We start from the raw sequence: 24,353 nt of genomic DNA on the forward strand, positions 1-24,353 counted from the left end.
TCACAGTGAGCCCTGAGGAGTCCCACATCTAGGGATTAGTTGGAGGAGGAAGAGCCAGCAAAGAGCTGGAGAAGCAGCAGCCAGAGGTGCAGGAAAGCTAGCAGACTGTGGACCAGGTAGACCAGGAAGCCAAGGAGAGAAGATGGAAAGGAGCGGGTGACAGGCAGCACTGTGTGTTTAGCTGGTCAATAAGGAAGAAAGAGGAGTTCTTGGATTTGACGAGCTGGATTCACTAATAATCCTGACAGGAGCGCTTGCAGTGAGCAGTGGGTTCAGAATAGTGGCTGGCGAAGGTATATTGAGAAAGAGGAGAGAGGACGTATGTGGTGTTCGTATGCACATGGTCCCCAACTTGCGATGGTTTGACTAGATGATGCTGTGAAAGTGATACACATTCGGTAGAAACTGTATTTTGAATTCTGAGCATTTCCTGGGCTAGTCGGATATTCCGTGTGATGCTGGGCAGAGGCAGAGAGCCTCAGCTGCAGCCAGTTGGGTGATCATGGGCTAAACAACAAATGCAGTCACAACCATGCTGTACCCATACAGCCATGCTGATTTCTACTTTCAGTATAGTACTCAATATATTATATGAGGTATTCAGCCCTATTGTAAAATAGACTTTGTGTTAGGTGATTTTGCCCAACTGTAGGCTAATGTATAAGTATTATAAGCATGTTTAAGGTAGGTTGGGCTAATGTATGATGTTCGGTAGGCTAGGTATATTAAGCATTTCAGTTTATAATATTTTTAGTTTATGATGGGTTTATCAGGATATAGCCCCATTGTAAACTGAAGAAGACTTAGTGTTGATTTCTCAGAGGTGGGTGTTCTTGAGCAATTGGGGGATTAGCTTTGTTGTCCTGTTACTTTGTATTGCATTACTTTCTTAATTGCAACAGTCTTTACATTTTAAATGTCTAAAATGTAATGTTTTAAAAGTTTAAATGTTTAAAAAGGTTTTTTTTTTTTAATAATCCCTGATAGGCTAACTGAACATCTCTGACTTTTAATAGCCATGGTTTATACCTTTCTACTGTCTTTCTCCTTCTCTAGACTACTTTTTCAAATTTGTCATTTTCTTTCTGTAGAACAACTTGTACTGCTGTGCTTAAAAAGCAAATCAATCAAAAGAATTAGCTTTTAATTTTTTAGGACATTTACAAATGGAGGCTGTTGAGGCAGTCCAAGCGCAGTTTGGAAAAGAATTTCCAGACACAGAGTATCGCAGAAAGGAGTGAGTCTATTAAGAACAAAGAGCAGAGATAAAGTGGGCACTGCAAGTGCAGCAGACCAGTAGCTCCTGACAGGCCAGGGAGAGCCAACAGCTTTTGTGGGTTAATAGCCAATTTTTATAGCCTCAAGACAAAGAAAATTCCTGCTGGAAGGTTTGCGTTAGGTGATTGCTTGGGGTGCTGTAGAGTGCTTACTGAAGTGGGCATCTTTGTCTAATTGGGAGTTGAGAAGCTTGTTAGTGATTATCAGAGTGATTATTGTGGCAACAGTTACAAAGGGTCTCAGGCAGCCTCAGAGATGTCCCTGATTCTGGACTCTGCCTCTGTGGCCCTGGGGACAGGACTCAGCAGAGCCTTCTGTAGCTTTCATGGCAGTGAATTCAGGACCAGGGAGAAGGTATGGAAATGCAGAACCATGTGTAGATGGTCTTCAGAAGTCCAGGGGCTTGGGGTGGTGGTCAGTGACATGTTATTAAGGTGGCAGAAACCAGACTATTCTGGTGTGTCGAAGGTTGGCTCCAGTAGGAAGGGAACCACCAGAGGAGGTGAGGTGATCCCAAGCCCTGGTGGGGGACTGGCCTTCCCAGAAGGAGGGAGGTTTCCTCTGTTCCACCAGGAGGGAAGGACGAGAGCACATGTGTGAGAGTGCCTGGGGGCTTCAGAATGGCGACTCCCAGTACCAGCTCCCCACTTTCCTTCTGTGAGACCCCCCCCATCTTCTCACCTTTTTCTTTTTTTCTAAACAATTTTTGAGTTTCAACTCAAAAAAGTAGTTTTAAAATTTTGAAAAATATGCATTTTTTATATATTCAGTTTAGGAGTGGAAAGACTCAAATACCGTGTGTTAGGATTTTCTACCAATGACGAATGTGTTCCTTCCTAATTGCTCCTTTCTCTATCAACAGGGATAGGCTAGACCATTGCAGGGAACAGGGCCTTCCAGAATCTCAGGAAAGCTGGTATCTCCTCCTGTCAACTGACAGCCTGGGCTCCCTGCAGACCCTGCCTGGAGAGCTTCCCCACCCAAGCATGGCTGTCCCTGTGGCACAGAGGGGACGCGTATCACACACATGCTGGGCCAAGCAGTAATGGCCAGAGTGCTTTTGTCTACAAGTGTTACCTCCCACTCCAGCCACACATGGTTGGCCAGCACCATGTCCTGAGGACAGACCAACCTCAGAGGGGCAGACAGCCAAGGCTACCTTCTGTGTGCTGGGAGGAGAAAGAACAGAGCAGGGGACTCACCCTGCAGAGGACACCACACCTTCCTCCCCAGCGAGGGCAGAGCAGGCCTCCATGCACCCAGCCTCATCCTTTGCCCACACACCTAAAGTGCTATCAACTAGAAATCCATTCTGTTATTTTTCAGTTTTCCTGTTTCCCAAATATTTTCTTCAGAAATCCAAACAACTCTGGAAAACCTAGTGAATAGTCACCTTTTTTTCCTCTAAGGACTTTTACTGTATTCTCTGCTGGACTCAAAATTGTAGGAGAGATTGTATCCTGAGCACACTGTTTTTATTATTTTAAGATTTTTTTTTAAATGTGGACCATTTTTAAAGTCTTTATTGAATTTGTTACAATATTGCTTCTGTTTTGTGTTTTGGCTTTTTGGCTCCCTGACCAGGGATCAAACCCACCCTCCTTGCATTGGAAGGTGAAGTGTTAACCATTGACCTGCCAGAGAAGTTCCCCACTGTTTTTAAAGTGATGTTTACTTTCCTACTTTACTTAATAAAGAACATATAGAGCTTCCAATCCAAGCTTCTCCATGGCCTGAGCTGCTGGGAACTGCAGTCCGAGCTGTGCAGCCTTGTCTCACCGGTCTGCTTCCCACTGGGCCTCTCACAATTCTGCCTGTAGCTCCCGGGTCTCCATTGCTCTTCTGTGGACCCATTTATATCCAGGAACGTGGATTGGGCCCACAGTTCTCAGATGCCAGGGTCTTTGAGAGGAGGATGACGCTGGGCCCAGGCAGGGAAGCAGCCAGGGGCTGGTGGTGACTCGTGACCCCCTCAGTTGCATTGCAGCGTCACCAGGCACTAGCCTGTTCTCTTTCTCCTTAATTTTTCATTCCATTCACTCCAGCCACTCTTTGCCCCCTGCCTTTTTGTCCTAACCTCAGGCCTCTTCCTTCTCCCTGCCCACCCACCCCGAGAGCTGGAGCCCCTCCGTGGCTGTTTTCTCCACAGCGACTACTAGGCTGGCCAGCGGCAGGGGGCGTCTGTGGGGGATGAAACTCTGCTCGATTGCCCCTAACATGGCACCTTTCATCGGTGGGAGAATGCCAGTGTAATCTAGCCAGAGTCTTCCCTTGAGGTGAACATGTTTACCCCACAGGACTGAGTGTTCAGGGTGGTATCAGCTTGGGTGAATGACTGACGCTATTACTGGTACCGTGTTGAGCAGAATGCCTGGCTGGGGTCAGTGTGAGCAGGCAGGGCAACCAGTGTTGCTATCAGTGGTCAAGAAAGGTGACTCTTTGCTGTTGTTGCATAGGTTAACGTAGTTTCTTATTAAATACATCCCTTATGATTATGTTTGACCAGCCTTGAATAATGCCCACAGACCCCCACGGCACGGCCTCTGCTCTCTCCTCTTCGTCCGCTCAGCTGCTGTCAGACCAGCCTCTCGCTTGGGTTGTGTGTGTGTGCATTCCCATCCCACCCCCCAACACTCCTCTCCTCCCCAGTCCTTCACTCAGCCTCACAGAACTGGTGAGAGACCCCATCCACCTCCATCCCACGTAAGATAGCGAGTCTCGTCCTCCTGGTCCCAGGTCTGGCGTTGTTCCTTCTCCACTGCACTGCTCCCCAGCTGACGTGATCTTTTAATCTGTTTCTGTGTTCATGTCTCTTAAGAAAGTGGTTTTCCCCACCGCTGTGTCCACAGAGCCCAGAGTAGATACATATAAATACTTGACAAATGAATGAGAGAGGCCACGATAAATGAAGCACTGTTCAGTTATCTAGTTATCACGGCCAGAAACCTACACAGTTGGAGCATTTCCTTTGTGTAAAGTTTCTCTGTTGGACTGTCATGCTCTCCTCTCCTGTGATAGTTGGTTCTCTCCATTAAGAACCAACAAATAATGTCAGAAAATGAATGTTTACGACCATTTGTACTGCTGTTAAATTTTCTGCCTGAGCTAATCTTTAAGAATATTTTGGGTCATAGTCTGCGACAAAGTGCAGGAAATATCACTGCTTCTCCTTCTTAGAGCAGCAAAGTAAATTTTTCTTTATGTTTTCCTAGCACACATTTATTGTGTTGTTGTTGCCTGCTTACAAATGTCTGTGAATCTTTTAGACAAGTTGAGCAATAAAAAAAAAGTAATTCCACCAACATGTAAATTCACTTGACCCATTCCTTGTTATGTTTTATGAGGGTTTGTGATTACTTTGGATTTTTTTTAAATTACCTTTCGAGATTTTGGAAGCTAAATTTTCTTTAAGTGGTTTTGGCTCTTTTAGCTTGTTTTCTGAAGCAGCCTCTTATTTCATGCATTCAGTTTACCTTTCCTTTTTCACTTCTCAGCATTTTTATTGACTTGTTTATGTGGTTTCTATAAGGTCTTTCCATCCTGTGTTAGTCTATGTGAGGTCCCAGAAGACTCTGTGTCTCAGAGAGAAGCCGCAGGATGCTTAAGACAGTTTTACTAATGCTGATTTAAATAAAACAGAATTTTCTAGTGAAGAATTATAGTGAATATCTAGGAGTGATTAAGTGAATAGTTTGCTTCAGTAAATAAAAATAATTGTTCCCCAAACATTTATTAAGCAACTATCATGTATCCGGCAGTGCTGGGAATATAAGAAAAGACAGTTTACTAGAGAAAAGGGGATGTAATCAAAGAGTTTTAACAGTCTGATTTCAGTTGATTGCAGGTGCTGTGGCAGCCCAGAGGAGGAGCATTGAAACTGCTCCTGGGAAGAAGGCTTCCTGGAAAGGAACTGTGGGCAGAGGGGAAGGGTGCTGGAGGGAGGAGAGCTCATCCACAGCACAGGTGTCTTCAGCACCACAGCTGGAGCCCAGATGCAAGAGATGAGCCTGGAAAAAGAGATGGGCCCAAACCCCTCAGGGTCTGGTGTGCACCCACATGGGTGAGGTTTTTATCCTGGGGAGCCTTTCACAGGGCCTGTGCCAGATGTACATGGGGCATCTGCCAGCTGCTCAGAGAATTAGTGTCAGGAGTCAGGCAGAGGCACAAGGGCTTGTGGGGGGTGGTGGATGAACCCATGGGCTCAGGTTGAGCACCCCAGCAGTGTGCCTAGAAGGGACAAGAGGACCAAAGTTTCAAGGGTGCTTTAAGGTTTATGGGACAGGAGGTGGGGGAGGTAGGGAAGAGGAGCCAGGAAAGCTTACATCACGGTGGAAAAGTTCCCAGGAAAACGGTGTGGTCTTGTAGGAAAGCAGAGTGGCCATGGGCTGGGCAGTGCCGGGATGGCCCGTGAGCATCTGGTGGTGAGGGCAGGAGCCGCAGTCAGGCAGCAGTGGCCCGGAGCGGCTGTGAGTGGAGCCTGTAAGTGCAGCGGCTTCCAGAGGAGTGAGGGGTCTCTGAGGAGTTTGGGTTGGGGCTTTGTGTGTTAATTACTAGGCTTAGAGACATTACACAGAGCTCACTAAATTTTTGCACTCAGCAGGCAGGCTTCATAACCAGCTTTTCTGCACACACAGCCGTGATGCTTCATAACCATCAAATGTCCCCCATCCAGCATCCCGCCTGGCATCTGTCATCAGTACAGCACGATGTTCTTTTCTAGATCTTCCATGAACATGATTCAGTTATCCATCTTAAGCTTTCCCTTTTGTTAGACTTTGATTTTCACAGCCTTGATAATGGGTGATAATAAAAAAGTGTATGTGTGTTTGTGTGTTTAATCAAAAGTATATCATTTCCACATTTTAAAATGAATAGACAATATCATTCTTCCATGGTAGTGCTGGGGTATATAAGGTAGTGCAAGGCATTTCATAGCCATCAAAAAAAAAATTATAGACAGTTTCACTGATACAGATTTTTGCTACTGTTGTGCTGCACAAACACAAAACAGTTCTAACACACAGCCAAGTTTAGAACAGAAAGCAAAGAAGAATCGGTGCTTGTCTCTTCACAGTAGGATTTCTGAACATTGTGATTTGCCTTCATTTTTCTTCCTTCCTCGTTTCTGCCCCCTGGTGAGTGGCCTCTCAGTAGCTGTTTGTCATGCTCCTCTAAACCTCTGATCTGTCCCTTCTTATTGACCATCTCTTTACAGCCCGGCCAGGCCAGCGCGAGTCTACTGCTGACCCCACACGTCCCAGTGGGGGAGTGAAATGCACTGTGCTCTGAGCTTCCTAATGATTGTTTTTTAGGCAACGTGAAATCATCCCTGATGGGGGTTTTTTTTGCCTCTTACTCACCTGAGGGGTCTGTTTTGGTGATCTAGTACTGTCTGAGAGATTCTAGGAAGAAGTAGATCAGAGTGTAATAGCAGCATTGGATGTATCCAACAGAAACTTGCATAAATGTCTCTGTGCTCGGGGATTTTACTTCCAAATTCACCTTTTCAGTATTCCAGTCATTCATTTTTCTGCAACAGAATTATTTTGTGTGCACTTGTTCTTCACAGTGTTGTGCTGTATCTCAGTTTCTCCCGGGATGTACAAACGAAAAATGATAATTGGACTGTTGTGCCAGCTTCCTCGTTCTGGGGCTTCTGCCAACACTGTCCTTGACTGAGGGCCACCCTTGGCTTTGTGCAGGTTACTCCATCCCCCACCCCACACCCACACCTGCCTCTGCAAACTGCTTGACTGCAAAAACAACACTCCCTTTTCTCCTCTTTAACATCTGTCTCTCTTTAATATTAATAGTTCACACTTTTAAGGATGCATAACTGCCAGCCACAAATTGTTAAGCTAGGCAGTTCTTTTCTGTTCTACTACTGAACAGTCTGGCGGGAGTTTGCCTTTTCAACATTGGTTATTAATTTTATTTTTCCAGTGCAATAAAATAAATAAGTGGTCTGCTGTAGGTGTGAGTTAATGAGGATTTGAAATGGATTTCAAGCATTCTTGTTGAGTGCTTATGATGCAGGTGCGATCTCATGAGTCAATTACCAGAACCAAACAGTTCAAGAGCCATAAAGCTCACCCACCATGGCATTACTAAATTAATAGATTAACAGCTACAAATAGGAAAATGTCAGATGTTAAATATTTTTCATCAGTAATAAGTTGGAAGTTTGGGGTCCCTTATCTATGCTTGTACAGTCTCTTAAGTATCTCAGCTAGAGTTAATTTCTGTTTTATTACTTCTCAGCTTATAAGCATTTTAATGCCAGATTGCTATTTGTTGGTTTTTTTTTAAAATTTGTATTCAATTTATTTAAAAGCAAAACGAAATAGTTCACCCATTTCTCCCACCCCACACCTCTGGCAACCACCAGTCTGTTCTCTGAATCTGTGAGCTTAATTTTTATTTTCTTAAATCTTTTTGATAAGAGATCATATGGTGTTTGTCTTTCTCTGTATGAGTTATTTCACTTAGCATAACGTCCTCAAGGTCCATACATGTTGTGGCAAGATTCATTCATTTTTATAGTTGAATCATATTCCCCTGTGTGTGTGTATGTGTGTGTGTATCTCACAATTTCTTTGTTCATTTATCTGTTGATGGACACTTAGGCTGTTTCCATATCTTGGTTATTTTAAATAATGCTGCAGTAAACATAGGGGTACATATATCTTTTTAAATTAGTATTTTCACTTTCTTCAGATAAATACTCAGAAGTGGAATTGCTACACGATATGGTAGTTCTGTTTTTAATTTTTTGAGGAACGTCCATAATGGTTGCACCAGTTTATATTTCTACCAACAGTACCCAAGAGTTCCCTTTCTCCACATCCTTGCCAACACTTGTTATTTCTTGTGTTTTTGATAATAGCCATTCTAACAAGTAAAGTGATACCCCATTGTTTTGATTTTCATTTCCCTGACAGTTAATGGTGTTGAGCATCTTTGCATGTACCTGTTGGCCATCTGTATGTCTTCTTTGAAAAAAAAATGTCTATCCAGATCTGCCCATTTTTTAATTGGATTATTTGGGTTTTGCTATTGAGTTGTATGAGTTTTTCTCATATTTTGGAAAGTAGCCCCTTATCAGATACATGATTTACAGTTATTTTCCTTCATTCAGTAGGTTGCTTTTCCCTTTGTTGACGATTTCCTTTGCTGTGCAGAAGCTTTTTGGCTTGATGTAGTCCCACTTATTTATTTTCACTTTTGTTCCTTTTGCTTTTGGTGTCATTTTAAAAAAAATCATCAAGAGTCATGTCAAGAAACTTTACATCTATGTTTTCTTCTGGAAGCTTTATGGTTTCAGGTGTGATGGTCAAGTCTTTATTTTGAGTTAATTCTGGCTTAGGGTGTAAGATAGTAGTCCATTTTCACTTTCTTCTGCATGTGGCTGTCCAGTTTTCCCAAACCATTTATTGAAGAGACTGTCCTTTATTGTATATTCTAGGCTCCTTTGTTATAAATTAGTTGACTATATGAGCATGAATTTATTTCTGGGTTCTCTGTTCTGTTACACTGATCTATGTGTGTTTTTAGACCAGTTCCATACTGTTTTGATTACTATAGCTTTATAATATAGTTTGAAATCTGGACATATGATTACCTCCAGCTTTGTTCTTTCTCAAGATTGCTGTAGCTATTCAGGTCTTTTGTAGTTCCATGCAAAGTTTAGGATTTTTTTTTTTTTCCATTTCTGTGAAAAAATACCATTGGGTTTTTTAAAATAGAATTGCATTGAATCTGTATACTGCTTTGGGAAATACAGATATTTTAACAATATTCTTTGAATTCATAGACATAGAATGTCTTTCCATTTGTGTGTTCTTAATTTCCATTTCTCACAGTTCATTATTAGTGTAAAGAAATGTAACAGATTTTTGTGTACTGGTTTTGTATCATGCCACTTTACTGTATTTCTGAGTTAGTTCTAACAGTGTTTTGGTGGAGTCTTCAGGGGCTTTGTATACATGATATAGTGTCATCTGCAAACAGTGACAGTTTTACTTCCTCCTTTCCAATATGGACACTTCTTTTTCTTGCCTAATTGCTCTGGCTAGGACTTCCAATATTATGGTGAGTGATAGTGCCAAGAATGGGTATCCTTGTCTTGATCCTGACCTTAGAGCTTTCAGCTTTTTCCCATTGAGTATGATGTTAGCTGCGGGCTTGTTGTATATGTAGCCTTTATTATGTTGAGGTTTGTTCCCTCTATACCTGCTTCGTTGAGAGTTTTTATTATAAAGAAATACTGAATTTTTTCAAATGCTTTTTCTTTATAAGATTTTTATCCTTCGTTTTGTTAATGTGGTATATCACATGGACTGATTTGTGAGTAGTGAATCATCCTTGCATCCCTAGAATAAATTCTGCTGGATTGTGATATATGGTCTGTTCAATATATTGTTGATCTCGGTTTGCTAATATCTTTTAATGAACTGGCACTTAAAATACTTTTTCTTGTGTTTTATTGAAGCATAGACTCCAGTTTGAGCATTCACTTGTGCATTTATCCATTTGTTTCTAAGAGCCTACTGTACTCTGGGCACAGATGTTAGGTATAGATGTAAACTGGTGCACAGCCTCAGAAGGGAGATGCATGAAGGCACAGTAGTTGTGCCCTTGAGGACTCAGGAGGAGCCGTTGCCGAAGAGCCAGAGGATTTGCTAATTCCTTGTTTAGAGTAGCTTGGAGCATGGAGTCTGTAGTGAGACAGCCCAGGTTCAAATCCCGATTCCATCACTTATATGACTTAGATTAGTTACTTCTCTGTGACTTCCCTAAAAAATGTCAGTATTCATGATACAGACTTAATGTCTGAATTCAGCAAATATTTATAAAGCCCTTAGAGTAGTGCTTGATGCATGGGGAAAACATTATATAAGTGTTTTAAACAAATCAAGTAAAATAAATAATGTATATTTTGACCAAAGTAAAGACTAAAGAAAACTATTGTGAAAAATATAGAAACTGGCAAGCATTTTAATATTTGTTCTTAAATGTATGGAAAGTTTGGTTTATAGTTAGCTTGTATAGGAGTTTACTATTACTAGGTTCTATCTCCAGAACCTTGATTAACATCTATCCCCTGCATTTTCAGCTATTTTGACTTTCTCAGGTAGAGAAGTTTCTAAATGAAATGACCTGCCATATGTGCTGTTGTAAATCTTTTCTCATTACTGGACATACCCAACAAAGGTTGAACCTTCATGAGATGTAGCTCTGGGGATGCCTGCATTTGGTAGGAGTGTGGATGGGGGTCAAGCAAGTGAATTCCTACGAGCCAATGATTTTTTTTTAAGTCATACTTTAGTCCGTATAGGATGTGACACTGAGGTCAGGGGTCTGGAGAAATGGCAGTTTCACTGGAGAAGATAGCTGGAAATGATTAACCAAGGTTGGAAGGAGAAAGTAGACAGTTTCAGTTGCTGGTCTCAAACGTTGGCTCCATTTTGTAGACAGTGGAGAGTCATTGCATGTTTTCAACAGAGGAGTGACCTGGATTAAGAGGAGCATTAGTTTTGATCTTGAGGAGATTAATATGGTAACAGGTATCCAAAGACTGGAAACAAGAGTCCTGTTGAGAGGCAAGGCCGCCACGTGCATAGGCGGGGATAGGCGAGATGATGTGTGAGAGGCACCCAAGATGACTTTGAACCTCAGAAACTGAGGCAGGCTGGTAGGATCAGAGTGTTTAATATGCAGTTCTAGCTCATTTATTCATTCAACAAATGCTTATTGAACATACACACTGCAGTGCTTGTAACCCCCCAAGGATGACTCATCATGCTGTTTTCATGAAGAATGGAACAAACACACATGCCTCCTGCATGCAGCCTAGAGACCATTGTGGTGAGCCTCATTATAGGGCACTGTATGCGTTCTGTGAGAGGGCCTTGGGAACAACGCCGGTTAGAAAAACAGAAGCTGCTTTCTCTGAACCAGTCAGTTAGAAGGTCCTTCACCTTCAGACATTTTATGAAAATGTCTGTGTGTTTGCCCTGACAAGGAGATCAGGCCAGTGGAACTGAAGGTGGGTTTTATGTTCTGCAAAAAAGTCATGGCTCCTGTCTTTTTACCTTAAAATACCTGACTACCTCTAAACTAGGGCTCCCCGTTGGCTCAGTGTAAAGAATCCGCTGCCAGTGCTGGAGATGCGGGTTTGATCCCCTGGAGTAGGAAATGGCAACCCAGCCCAGTATTCGTGCCTGGGAAATCCCATGGGCAGAGGAACCTGTCGGGCTACAGTCCATGGGGTCATGAAGAGTCGGACACGCCTGAGCACACATGCACTTACCTCTAAAGTGTAAGCACTCATCAAAGTGCCATGTTCCACTTGTGACTCTACTGCTGTCTGTCTGTCCTCGGGTTTAGAACCTTCCACTTTCCATTTCACTTCTTGCTGCAGTTGAGACTGGGAATAGGTCTGTTACTCTAAGGAACAGATGGCCATGCCTTTGAGAGCCGGAACGTTTCTGCAGAAGTCATGTGTGTAGCAGTTAGCAAGAAATGTCCCCAAAATTATAATAGATCTTTAAATAGAACAATTTTGTGGTCACTGAGGTGCCCCATGGAAGGTTTTAAAATCTCCAGTGTCACAAAAATGTCCAGCCATCCTTTGGAAAGCAGAGTGAAGCAATGTGGAATAAACACTTCCCCTAATATTTCCTGCCCAAAGGTGATTCAGACTCCTCCCCACTCCTCCAAAGTTAAAAATCCTGGAAAAGAGATAGGATTACAAGCTTCGAATGTCAGGTTAGTATTTTTAACCTGAACCCAGCACAGAAATGTGCAGCACCTTCTGAAGTCCTTTGTATACTTGTTTTACAAGCTAATCCAGGCAGAGAGGTTGCCTTCTGCCCAGTTCTTTGGGTGTGTCTTGCTTCCTGTTTGCGTTGAGCGTGGCATTTCTGAGGAGCTCTGCTCCTCATCACATGTTTTTGCCACACTTAGCACAGGCCACACAAGTGGCCTCTGTCAAGCCTGATGGAAAGGGAAGCTCAGCACCCTTTTATGAACATTCTCCTTTCAACCTGTCAGGCTCTAAAATTAGATAGGAGTTGCTATCACCAGACGTCCTTCTCTGTGGAGGGCTTGCCCTTTACAGTTTTCCTTCACCTTCTGTGGATGGGCACATTCCATTACCAGTGATAACGAGAGTCCTGGTGTTTGGCTCACAGAGCACCGAATCTGCACCAGGTTCTGTGAGGGTGAAGATTGTGTGGGGGACTTAGATGGCTGCACATATTTGAATATGTTCGTAAAACTGATCTTATTACAAACTGTATTATCTCCAGAAAAGTAATCACTTCAGCATAGAGAGCTGATCTTTTCATTCTCTTGAATAGTAATGTTCCCTTCACTTGTTATGTTCACTTGCTCCTCCTTTTCCTTTAAAGGAACATGTTTCTATTTATCTATTATATGAAACCAGATCCATGTGTGAAGGCACCTGTGGTCCAGGGTAAAATCACCTTCTATCTGGGAATACCACTGCCCTGTCACTCTGACAGTAGAGATGGGTCGTTTCTGACATTTCCTCTCTTTTCCTCAAGAGTTTTTTAATTTAAAAGATTCAGCTCAAGATCTGTGAGCTCTCTGTTAAACAACCATTTACTAGAATAATGGTTTTTAACATGCAAAATTAGAATCTGCTTTAAATTGATTACGTAGCAGTACAGTTTTCTTGTGGTTCTCTCAAGCATTGTTTCCTTTCTGAAGTGAATTTGCATTTTACTATTGAAACTGAGTTTTTTAGTAGACATAGCCAGATTTGTATTATTGTTTAAATAATCTGTCCTCAAGGTTGTACACTGATGATTGTTTTGAGAAGGATCATCTTTCCAAGCAGGCTTATTCTGCTTAAAACAGAAATAATAAACAATAACCCCTATAACTGGAATAAGGCTTTTGACATGCTTCAGCGAGTCTCCTTTTCAAGAGAGTAACAAAAGCAAACAAGCGATAGAAAGCACAGTACCTTTGCCAGAATATTTGTCCCTTGGATTCCCTAGAGTCTAGTAATCATTGTCTTGGGGGTGGGAAGAATCTATGACAAAGTTTCTAATAGTTGCAAAATTTGGGGTAATTACTTACAAGGAAGTAATAGCTTGAAGTGAATTGCTTTGTAACAGAGTAGAAGAAACTCTGGAGTGGTGTCTTGGTGGTAATTCTATATAAACTGGCACTGTTACGTTGGCTGGTACTTTATTTTTATGGATCTTGGGTTTGTCCTTTGTAAAATAAGATAGGGTGTCCCACCAGATGAGGTCCCAGAATGACAGTCTCTCCTTGTATCTGACACAGCTTGAATCCCCAAAATTTGTAGTGATCACCTTGATCACCCAGGGCTGAGAAAATGCTGACACCAACTTTCTTTCCCAGGCAGCACAGTCTTGTGACTACTTGAAAATACCCGTCTCTGTCCTCTATCAAGAAATAGCATGGACTTCCCAGAGAATGTGATTCCTTATTGCCTGGTTGTACACATGTTCTTGGTTTCAGATGTAGACTAACGTCATGCTGTGAGAGTCTCCAACATGAAGTATATAAATTTTAAAGGGGAGGAACTCAGAGTTTAGGAAGGAAGCTTTCTAAAGTCAGTGTCTGATCAATCTCTGGTCGGCTTACCAATGTCTAGAACTAACTGTGGCTTTAAACTGCTGCCACAATGTTTCTTTTTCATCTGTGGGGTCCCTGATGAAGGTTGTGTATCAAAATGCCTAGTCCCTCTTGGTGGTCTCGTGGGTGCTTCCAGAGACATTCTTAGATTCTTAGATTCTTCAGTGGTGCTAGAGAATCCCAGGGACGGGGGAGCCTGGTGGGCTGCCGTCTATGGCGTCGCACAGAATCGGACACGACTGAAGCGACTTAGCAGCAGCAGCAGCAGCAGTGTCTGTGAAGGTGGGCAGGTGTGCCAGGGGAAAGACCCTGGTGCTAACGTTGGTGTCACAGGCTTCTGGTTGAACTGGATCTGTCGCATGAACCATCTGCTCTGGTGCTGACAGGAACGGGGAAGACCCGTCACGGGATGAGCTGTGGGCCCTGGATGACAGACAGACCTTTTCTGTTACTCAAGTGGACGTCTGCTGGATCCTGTGTGAGCACTTTGTTGTCCTGTCCGTTAAGGGTTCCTTTATGGCTTTGGCATTCCATCAAAGAGCTGTGCCCACAGTGGACAGAAAGAATGGATGTGGGCTGTCAGCTTGCTCTCATTTGGTTACAGCTATGAGGGGGAAAAGTAAGTCTCTTTGCTTTTTAGCTTGAGCCTGGGTGGTGGTGTAGCAATAAACTACTGAAAATAGCCTGTGGGTTCAAGCTTCAGCAGTTGCCTCCTCATCAAGCAGTAATGGCTTTTGTAGCACATAAATATATAAAGTACGTTATGGGCGTTGTATGTTACTAAGAATAGTTCGAGGTTTGTACTGCTCCTGCCTAGCTTCACTGTAGAAGTGAGAGGAGCCAGGAGTAGCAGGTGGCTTTGAGGCTGGTGCGGCAGAGGCTCTGAGCAGGGTCACCGTGGCGAGGGGCCTGAGGAGAAAGGACTGAGTGAGTGCCTGGGTGTGGGGTTCTTGGTACAAGGCTCTGATTCTGAGAGCTGGCAGTCGGGTGGCTGAGGAGACAGTGAATGAAGAGGCTGCTGCTACCAGCTGAAATGAGAGCCCTGAAGAGGAACCTGAACAGGGTGCACCTCGAGCACGTCGCCTCGGAGATGTGGACAGGCCACTGCCACGCGAGATCTCAGCCCTCAGCGGCGAGCACCCTGAGGGCCTTTCTGATCACCGGGACCTGCAGATGGGGGTGTGGAGGTCCCTAGCACAGCAGTTCACTGGAGCTCTCTGAGATGGCAAGTGGGGAGTTTGCAGAGGGAAAAAAGAACACCACATATAGAAAAGTGCAAAACAGTAGCGTTTGGCAGCAGGAAGCAGAGCTAGTGATAGATCAGTTAGAAAGGCTGAAAAAGAATCAGGTACTTCACACAGGAAGCCAAAGAAGTAGTTGCCAGATAGGGATCAAAATGGATTAGGTCTGGGAAGATACCAATTTGAACGTGACATTTCTAAACAGTGGGGAAAATAACTGCTCTTCATTAAATGGTGTATAATAGTTGACTATTTGGGGAAAAGTAGTTAGATACCAGACTATATGTAAAAAGAAAAAAAATATATATATATATGTAAAAACAGACTATATGGATTATAACTATAAATGTAAAAAATTCAAAATGAAAATATAGACAATGCTTTTATAGTTGGGATGATGGAGTCCTATCTATATATGTGCTGTCTATCTATATTCAAGATACCACAAAGAAACTTTAAAAACCAGCTATAGAGTGGGAGGAAATACAAACAAAATATATGGCAGAAAAAAAAGGTAAATACCCTTAATGTAAGAAGAGTGTCTGTTAATTGATCAGAAAAGAAAGCACACTAAAAGGGTAGGCACACTTTGTTCTCTGAGGAAGAGATATAAAATGGCCAATAAACAGATGAAAATGTTTGCTAATTTAAAACTGAATCTTAAAACAATAATAGGATAATGTTTGCCTACTAGGCCAACAAAAATTAAAATCCATCTTAACATCAATTACTAATAAGGAATTGACACGTATTGTCATTAGGAGCTTAAGTTGACACACCATCTTTAGAGAACTATTTGCCAGAATCTATTGAGTTTTTTAAAATTGGGATATAGTTGATTTACAATGTTGTATTTCTTCCTGCCGTATGGCACAATGAATCAGTTATACATACACATACACCCACACTTTGGGTCATATAAGTCATTACATAGTATTAAGTAGAAGCAGAGTAGGTCCTTATTAGTTATCTATTTTATATATAGTGTGTGTATATGTCTGTCCCAGTCCCAATTTATCCCTTCACCCTTTTCCCCTCTGGTAATCAGAAGGTTATTTTCCACATCTGTAACTACTTCTTATCTGTAAATAAGTCTATTTGTATCTCTCTCTTTTTTTAAGATTCCACATATGAGCAGCATCATGCAATATTTGTCCTCCTCTGACTTACTTCACTCAGTGTGACAGTCTCTGGGGTCATCCACGTTGCTGCAAATGGCATTTCGTTCCTTTTTCTGGCTGAGTAGTATTCTGCTGTGTTTATGTACCATGTCTCCCTCATGCCTTCCTCTTTTGATGGACATTTTGGTTATTTTCATGTTTCACTACTGTAAATAGTGGTGCAGTGGACTGGAGTGCACCTTCTCTCTGAATTGTGGTTTTCTCCAGACAGATGCCCAGGAGTGGGATTGCTGGATCATATGGTAGTTCTGTTTTTAGTTTCTTAGGAAACCTGCATACTGCTCTCCATGGTGACTGCACCAATTTACATTCCCACCATCAGTGCAGGAGGTTCCCTTTCTCCATACCCTCTCCAGCATTCATTGTTTATAGATTCTGTTGACGATGGCCATTCTGACTGCTGGGAGGCAATGCCTTATTGCAGTTTTCATTTGCATTTCTCTAGTGATTCATGATGCTGAGCATCTCTTCATGTGCTTTTCCAGCCATCTCTATGGCACAGACCACCCGTGTGGGTCTTACTTTGTTCTGCCTGCCACGGACCAGTTGCTGTGCTCTCCTCCAAAGCTCCCTGTGTGTCCCAGCTGGTCTCCCCGCTGGTGAGGAGGCTTCTCTGAGTGTGGGAACCTCTCGTCTCCTCCAGTTCCCCATCCAGGGGTGCAGGGTCTGCCTCACTCCCTTTTTCTCTTCCTTTCATCCTACCTGGTTGTGCAGGAGTTTTTCTTGTCCGTTTAGCTGTCTGAGGTCCTCTGCTAGTGTTCAGCAGGCGCTCTGCGAGCACTACATCGTTTGCAGAGGTGTTCTTGATGCGCTTGTGGGGAGGCGAGCTCCACATCCTCCTATTCTGCCACCTTGACTCTAATTCTGCTGCTAAACGTTTTAATGCCTGTACACTTTCATCTAGCAATCTCATGTCTAAGAATGTATCCTACAGAAGTCATAATATGAGTGTATAATCCCTTTTATGTAAAAGGGATTTATTCCATCATTGTTAACAACAGAAAAAGAATAGTCTGAATAGCTTTTGGTGAGCAAAATGGTTAAATAAGCTTGTTAAATGGTTAAATACAATGATGTTCTTTTAGTGAAGTTTTAAGTCTGTGTATCTTAACCTGGAAAGAATTCCATAATATATAGCTGACTGGGGAGAAGCAGAATAAGTTTTATCCCAACATTCGCCTGATTTTATTATGTACTGCCATTTAATAATAACCTGTGTATGTGAATATGGGTAAATAGATACATCTCTATAAGCATGTGAAAAAGTTCAGAAGGATCTACACCACTAGGGTAGAGGTATGGGTGGACAGGCAGAGACAAAAACATTCACTGATGCCCTTTGAAAGGGCGGTGGTGGGGACAGTCCTGAAGGAGGCAGGCAGGTGTGAGCTGTGGGTGTAGGTTTCCATGGATAGATTGGATCGGGAAGGAAGCAGAAGATGGAAATTTAGCTTGAGGGGCAGACAGGGTGGTGCAAAAGACTTGGGGCTTTGTTGTTGTTATGTAGGACAGAAGAAATTTGAATCTGTTTGTATGCCAAGGAAAAGGAGACAATACAAAAAGAAAAATTTGTGGAGATCAGAAAAGTGCAGTAGTGGTGAACCCTTCTGGGTTCAGAGGGTGAGTGAAGGTGGCAGAAGGTTTTTCAAGAATCCAGCAGATGACTCCCATGAAGATAGGCAAAGCCAGATCCAAAGAAAGAGCAGCAGATGCAAATGGGTGGTGCTTGGAATGGAGGAAAATGGAAAACACAGCTACTCTGGATTTGATTCGAAAAAAGTGTAAAAAAGACATTTGGGAAAGATATAGCAAGGACAAGTCAAGAAAAAACATAAATAATTCATTTATGTGGAAAGAAAAAAAGGCATAAGGCCAGAGCCCATGAGTTCAACTGTTACTCATCTGAAATTAAGTGAATTGGCACTTCCTGAGTGCCCAGCAGTCCAGAGGAGGACAAGGAACCCAGTTGGTTAGGTTAGAATTAGAGGATTTCAGGCATTAGTGATACTTTAAGGGTGACAAGGGTCACCCTAAGGGTCACAAGCTGGGCAAGAAAACCCAAGGCAGGCTGACAGAGCCAGAGAGATATAAGGGACTGAATGTTGTAATGAAAGTTTTTTTTTTTAATTTATTTTTTTATTGAAGGATAATTGCTTTACAGAATTTTGTTGTTTTCTGTCAAACCTCAACATGAATCAGCCATAGGTGTATATATATATATATATATCCCCTCCCTTTTGAACCTCCTTCCATTCTCCCTCCCCATCCCACCCCTCTAGGTTGATACAGAGCCCCTGTTTGAGTTTTGTAATGAAAGTTTTTTTAAAAAAGGAAAGAAAAAAGGAAGATACCTCAGGAGTAACGAAGAGAAGGTGGAACAAGTTGGAGTCACGGGGGAAATGAGTTCCTTTCAGAAGCACTCCAGGTTCTCCAGGGCCAAGGGATGGGTGTTTGCAGTAACTGTCGACTTGACTCTGGAGACACTAAGTTCACGACAGAAGGAATTACCCAGGTAGTGTCCATCTGTATGTCTCAGCACAGTGCTGGGCGCGTAATGGACATGCATCAGGTACTTGAATGAGCAAGTGGATAGGGTGTGGTGGCAGCAGAGATGCCTGTAAGGCATCCAGGCAGGACAGGCGCACCAGCCGCTGAAAGAAAATCGCAGGGGAACCGCGTCAAGAGAAGCAGAGTCTGAGACTGAATTGTCAAGGACTGTGGGAAAGTACCTGGTTGTGGTTGATGTAACTGAGGAGGCTTAGAGGGGATGATACAAGTCAACATCGTGACTCGTTTTTTGAGCCTAGATGCACCTGCATCAGGAGAGCCAGCAGATGGGCTGAATCTGCAGATTTGGGCATCCACCCCACACTGTGGGGTCCAAATTCCTGGGAATGACGCCTAGGAAATGGCATTTTTAACATGTTTATGCCAGATGCTTTAGTGAGTGAAGTCCCTCAGTCATGTCCGACTCTTTGTGACCCCGTGAACTGGAGCCTACCAGGATCCTCCGTCCATGGGATTTTCCAGGCAAGAGTACTGGAGTGGGGTGCCATTTCCTTCTTCAGGGGATCTTCCCGACCCAGGGATCAAACCCAGGTCTCCCACGTTCTAGGCAGACGCTTTACCGTCTGAGCCACCAGATGCTTAGGTCTAACCAATAAGGTTCAAGAACCACAAGTGTAGATTCTGAGGTGGAGCTTTTTGATTGGGCCAGGTTTGGGAAGAACAAGGAAATGAGCTTCTCCTCATGACAGGAGATCTCATGAGCAGATCTACAAAGAAAATACCCACAAAGCCTCTGAAAGAAAAGTTCTGAAGGAAGTGGCTTCAGGAGGAATCAGTTTAGAGAGTCAGGTTAAGTTTATTATCAGTTGCCATTCCATAGATGAAATGAAATGGCATAAAATACTGTTCTGTGTCTATATAGAGAAATTTGAAAAAACCTGTATACATATGTATTAAGTGTGCATGTTCAAGTCTGAACTAACCTTCTTTTAAGGCGTTGTCTTGAAGATATTGTTGTAATCATCCTCGCAGCGCTCCTTCACTTTGGGACAGTGTTTACAATGTTGTTATTTTAACATGTGAACCACAGCAGCTTAGGGCTTGGGTACATTTTTTGCAGCTACAGGCATAAGGGAGCCTTTGTGCTTTGGATTGTGTTCTTTTTTGTCCTGGAAACAGATGGGAACAGACCAGTTCAGGCACTGGAAATCCTCCTCCAGGTGGTAGCAAAGAGGAGGGCCTGAGAGCTTAGTGGGGACAGAGGTGCACCAGTGCAGCTGGCTGGTGCAGAGGGGCTGTGGCCTGAAGAGAGCTCAGATGGACCAAAGAGGGGATAGGTGTGGGGCCGGGGTTGGAGGGCAGGTGGGAAGTTGGGAGGCAGCTGTATTCGTTAAGGCAGAATCATGTGAGACCGTTCGCTCCTGGATGCGGCTGCCTCTGGGGTTAGATCACTCCTGATCGAGGGCCCTGTGTTAGGGCATTACCCCAGGCCATCACTTGTTCCTCTGCCACTGCATTTGCTTGTCCTGCCCACACAGTTATTTTCTATTAGTGGCTGCTAACTGGCACTCAGTAACTTTAAATAAGACTCTGTCCCGTTGAATGATTTTGAACTCTGCACTGTATTCTCCATGATTCCTTAACGACCAAATTTATGTACTGTCTCAGTATTTCTCTCCAAAGTCAGAAGCAAATGCTTGTTATATTATTTCTTGGCAGGTTCCAAAAAAAACAGACTTTGCAGGCATTAATTGTGACCCAGTAGTAGTGCCTTTCTCCAAATCAGCCTCGACTTCCCCCTCTCTCCTGCCCACCCCTCACTGTTTCCAAAGACTTTGTGGCAACTTCCTACAGTAGAACTGCTACCTTAAAAAGCTTTGGATAGAATATGGCTCCAAGTTACAGTGACTGTAGACATTTGTGTCTTTGACTGTGAAGTTATTAGAAAGATGTTTCTAAGCAGGGGCACTTTACAGGTGTCATTTGGGATAAAGACACCATGTTTCCCCAAAGAGAAAGCTGTTTACAGATTTTTGTCTGGAACAAGCCATTATCAGCTTTGGGTGACTTAGTGCTTTTTGTGTGTCTTACTGTTTGAATAGCATTTCACGTTCTCTTGCTAATCCTTTTTCTCTTATTTCTTTTACCCAAAATGTAATGAATCTAGAAATGTTAACTGAACTTGCCTGAGTATGTCCAGATTCAGGAAGGTTTGATGAGCCTTCCTTATCAATACTGGAGAAAGTGTCATTGTTTAATCAAAACAATAGGATTTCTGTGTTTTTCCTCATTTACTCTATAAAGCTCACGCGTATTTTGTTGTTGCTAACGTTTATTTAGTAGGTGAACATAGAAAAATGAAGAGTGTCTTAACATTTAAAGAGTAGGTTGAATATAAACTGTCTCTCCTAGAGAAATTGTCTTCCTCAATTGGACTGTTTGGCAGAAAAGCCAAATCTGACTTTCCAGCGCTGGGGGAAGAGATGCTCAGGAGGAGCAAACTGAATGCCTCTTCTCTTAGTTGGGCCTCATGGAGACCCTAAGAGGTGGGCATGACAGCCACATTTTAGGGATAAAGAAATAAGGCTGAGAACAGACAACTTGCCCGGGGTTACCTAGCTTTTGACAGTGAATAAGAATTCAAAGTCAAGTCTGCGTGAGTTCACTGCTCCACAGTGTCTCCATAAAAACTGAAATATGCTTTGTCATCACCTAGCCCTTTAGTGGTACTGGGTTTTCACTGTGCCACTCTGCGTCTTAAAAAATTTACTGCCTGCTTTTCCCATGTAGAAGCATTCAAGTGCTCACTCAGGAATGTGAATCTAACTACTCTGCTTTCTTCTGTTCTAGATTTTCTACCCTAGCAAGGATGGTACAAAGATTCCAATGTTCATCGTGCATAAAAAGGGCATAAAATTGGATGGCTCTCACCCTGCTTTCCTATATGGCTACGGTGGCTTCAACATATCTATCACACCCAACTACAGGTAAGCATGGCACCTCTGTGTATCTGATCTTCTGCAAACAGTAGGAGAAGCCAGAGGCTGGTCTAGACTGTGTCTGCACCTGAACCCCCTTCCCTTGGTCCCCACAAATCTTGTCTTTCATTGTGTGTATTTATTAAGCCTGTTCTGTGTTGGGAGTTGAGATGAGTAAGGAAGTGTACTTAACACGTTTTCTTTTCTGAGCCACTGGATATGCTGGTAGTTTCAGCAGAGACCATCCAAGGTGTAGGAAAAATGTTGAAGGAAAGACCACATGAGTGTCTGGTCTGATCACCGACCTCAGCTCTTCAGCATCCAGGTTAGCACCCAGACCATCCAGAGCCTCGGGCTGCCGAAGCCTGTCCTTTCCTCAGTTACTGAAAGAAAGAATGATACAATTTCAGAAATAATTTTTAAAGCAAAATTAATTTCAGTTACAGCAAGCAGAGAAATAACCTCAGTACTAATACGGTTAGGGTCAGTGGAAAGAGGAGGAGGAAAACATAAAATCTAAATTTTGTAAAGAAGCTTTGTGCTATAGTTTCTTCTGTTTGTTTCTAGAAAACATCCTCCAGCCCTGGAGTGCCCTGGGCACTCCGTTCTTGTTTTCTGGTCTGTGTCCTTGATCTCTTCGGTCTCTCTCACGCCTAGTTTAACATGTAAATCTCTGAGAAACCTGTGTAAAAGTCATACTTCAGAAAGAGCTTGCTTTCTTTTTTCCAACTTAATTTGGAGAAAGACACTGGAAAAAATGGTGTAGCAGGAGCAAGTACTGGGTGTTCACGCCAGGGCTGGGTCAGGTGGCTTGGCAGTGTTTTGTTGGCCAAGACAGTTGTTCAAAGTGAGGTATACTGAATGCTCCTGAAAATGTCTGAGCTTTGCAGTTAATCGGTCAGAAGTTTTACTCTGCTTGATTTAAGTGAACTATGTAAGCACTGGGCTCCCGTTCAGATGATACCACGTGTGGAGTGTCTTCAGGGGTACGTGTGTGGTGGGAGGGAGCCAGTACGATCCTCGCCGGGCACTTCGTGGCAGTTAACCCTTTTACCATCTCGCAGTGTGTCCAGGCTCATCTTCGTGAGACACATGGGTGGTGTCCTTGCAGTGGCCAACATCAGAGGAGGTGGCGAATACGGAGAGACATGGCATAAAGGTGAGGCGTGTTCTCTGCAGAAACACAAATATGGACAGTCTAGCCGAGGGGTTAGGAGCAGAAGAGACAAGACAGATGAAAAATAAGGATGCTTCCAGACACACTGCTGACAGTATCCCCGCCTTTCTAAGTTAAAACTGTAGTTTCAGTGTCTGTTTAAATTAACAGCTCAGTCTTTCTTTTACATTTTCCTTTGCAGTCTATTTTAATGAAGTACATATTTTTCAGAAGCATCCCCTTCATACAATAATCAATTTTTTTAGCAATATATGGGGTACATTTTTATCTATCACTGTCAGAAGTGAGTCTGGGAGATAACTTTTGGTATTTATTGTGTCCTCTGTTAGCCAGATAATGCTAAACAGTGAAAGCCACGCTCTCTTAAAACAGACTGCAAAACCAGGTTATTTTCTCTTAAGAGAAAAAATCTCTCTAAAATAGAGCTTTCCTAGTCCCAGTTTGGGCATCTTTTGCTTGTTTTCTCCGAGATTTCAAAGCATCCCCCCTAGCATTACTGTTGGGACTCTATCATGTGCAGTTTTTATTAAACTCAACACAGTTGTTAATTCTTTTCTGGTTTTAACGACTCAATCTCTGGCCTCCTGAAGCATGGGATCTAGTTGCTTGAGGAAATTAAAAACATTATGGCGGTCTTTATTTTTAAAGCCCTGTCTTTTCCTTCTCTCTCCATATGGAGCATGCCCTGTCTCCCAGGCTTGTGTGTATCTGAAATGTATAGACGAATCAATAACTTGCAGAAGATGCTCTTCCATTGTCTTATTCCTGTGTTTGGGGGAGGCACCTTCACTCCCCTCTCGACATCAGCCATCATGTAGAAGACAGTCTGCAGGCCCGAGGGCGGACCCCAGTGCCCAGGGGCAGCATCAGGCAAGGGGGCCCTTCTTCCACAGGAAGAGCATCCAAGACCACCCTTCAGATCCATAAACCTACTTGTTCTTCTCTGCCTCCTGAGGCCAGAGGCTCTGGTGTGCTGCATCAAATCAGATCAACAAAGAGGAGGGTAGATCTGTAAAGAAAATTCTTCCTAAGCAACTATTAGGTGTCAGGAGGCAGGAAAGGCCCAGAACTGACCCCTAGGTCTTCAGCACGCACCCCCAAGGACCAATGTTAGACAGCAAACTATTTGAGCATCTTAGCAAGAGTGAATGTCCCCAGTGAACACATGGGGCCCCAGCCATTGTTGGGCCAACTGCTGCCAGGTGTCATCCCTGAAGGCTTTATCGATTGTCATTGTATTTGGAACAGCATAGAATTTATTGTAGAAGTTTGACTTGGACCTGATATTAGAGTTTAGTTACACTAAAATCATACTGTGAAACTGTGATGTTAAGAGATGACTAAGAAAGGGAGA

The 24,353-nt window shown here is 43.1% G+C and overlaps 1 protein-coding gene across 1 annotated transcript in view; it reads left to right on the forward strand.

Moving 5' to 3' along the window:
- Positions 1-24,353, forward strand: part of PREP (prolyl endopeptidase) — a 141,900-nt gene that overhangs the window by 102,392 nt on the left and 15,155 nt on the right. The window contains exons 11-12 of the mRNA XM_052646028.1: positions 21,695-21,831; positions 22,887-22,981. Coding sequence (XP_052501988.1) covers positions 21,695-21,831; positions 22,887-22,981 — 232 coding nt within the window. The remainder of the gene's footprint in view (positions 1-21,694; positions 21,832-22,886; positions 22,982-24,353) is intronic.

This window comes from Budorcas taxicolor, chromosome 9 (genome assembly GCF_023091745.1).
Source record: "Budorcas taxicolor isolate Tak-1 chromosome 9, Takin1.1, whole genome shotgun sequence".
In the NCBI taxonomy this organism is placed as follows: Eukaryota; Metazoa; Chordata; class Mammalia; order Artiodactyla; family Bovidae; genus Budorcas; species Budorcas taxicolor.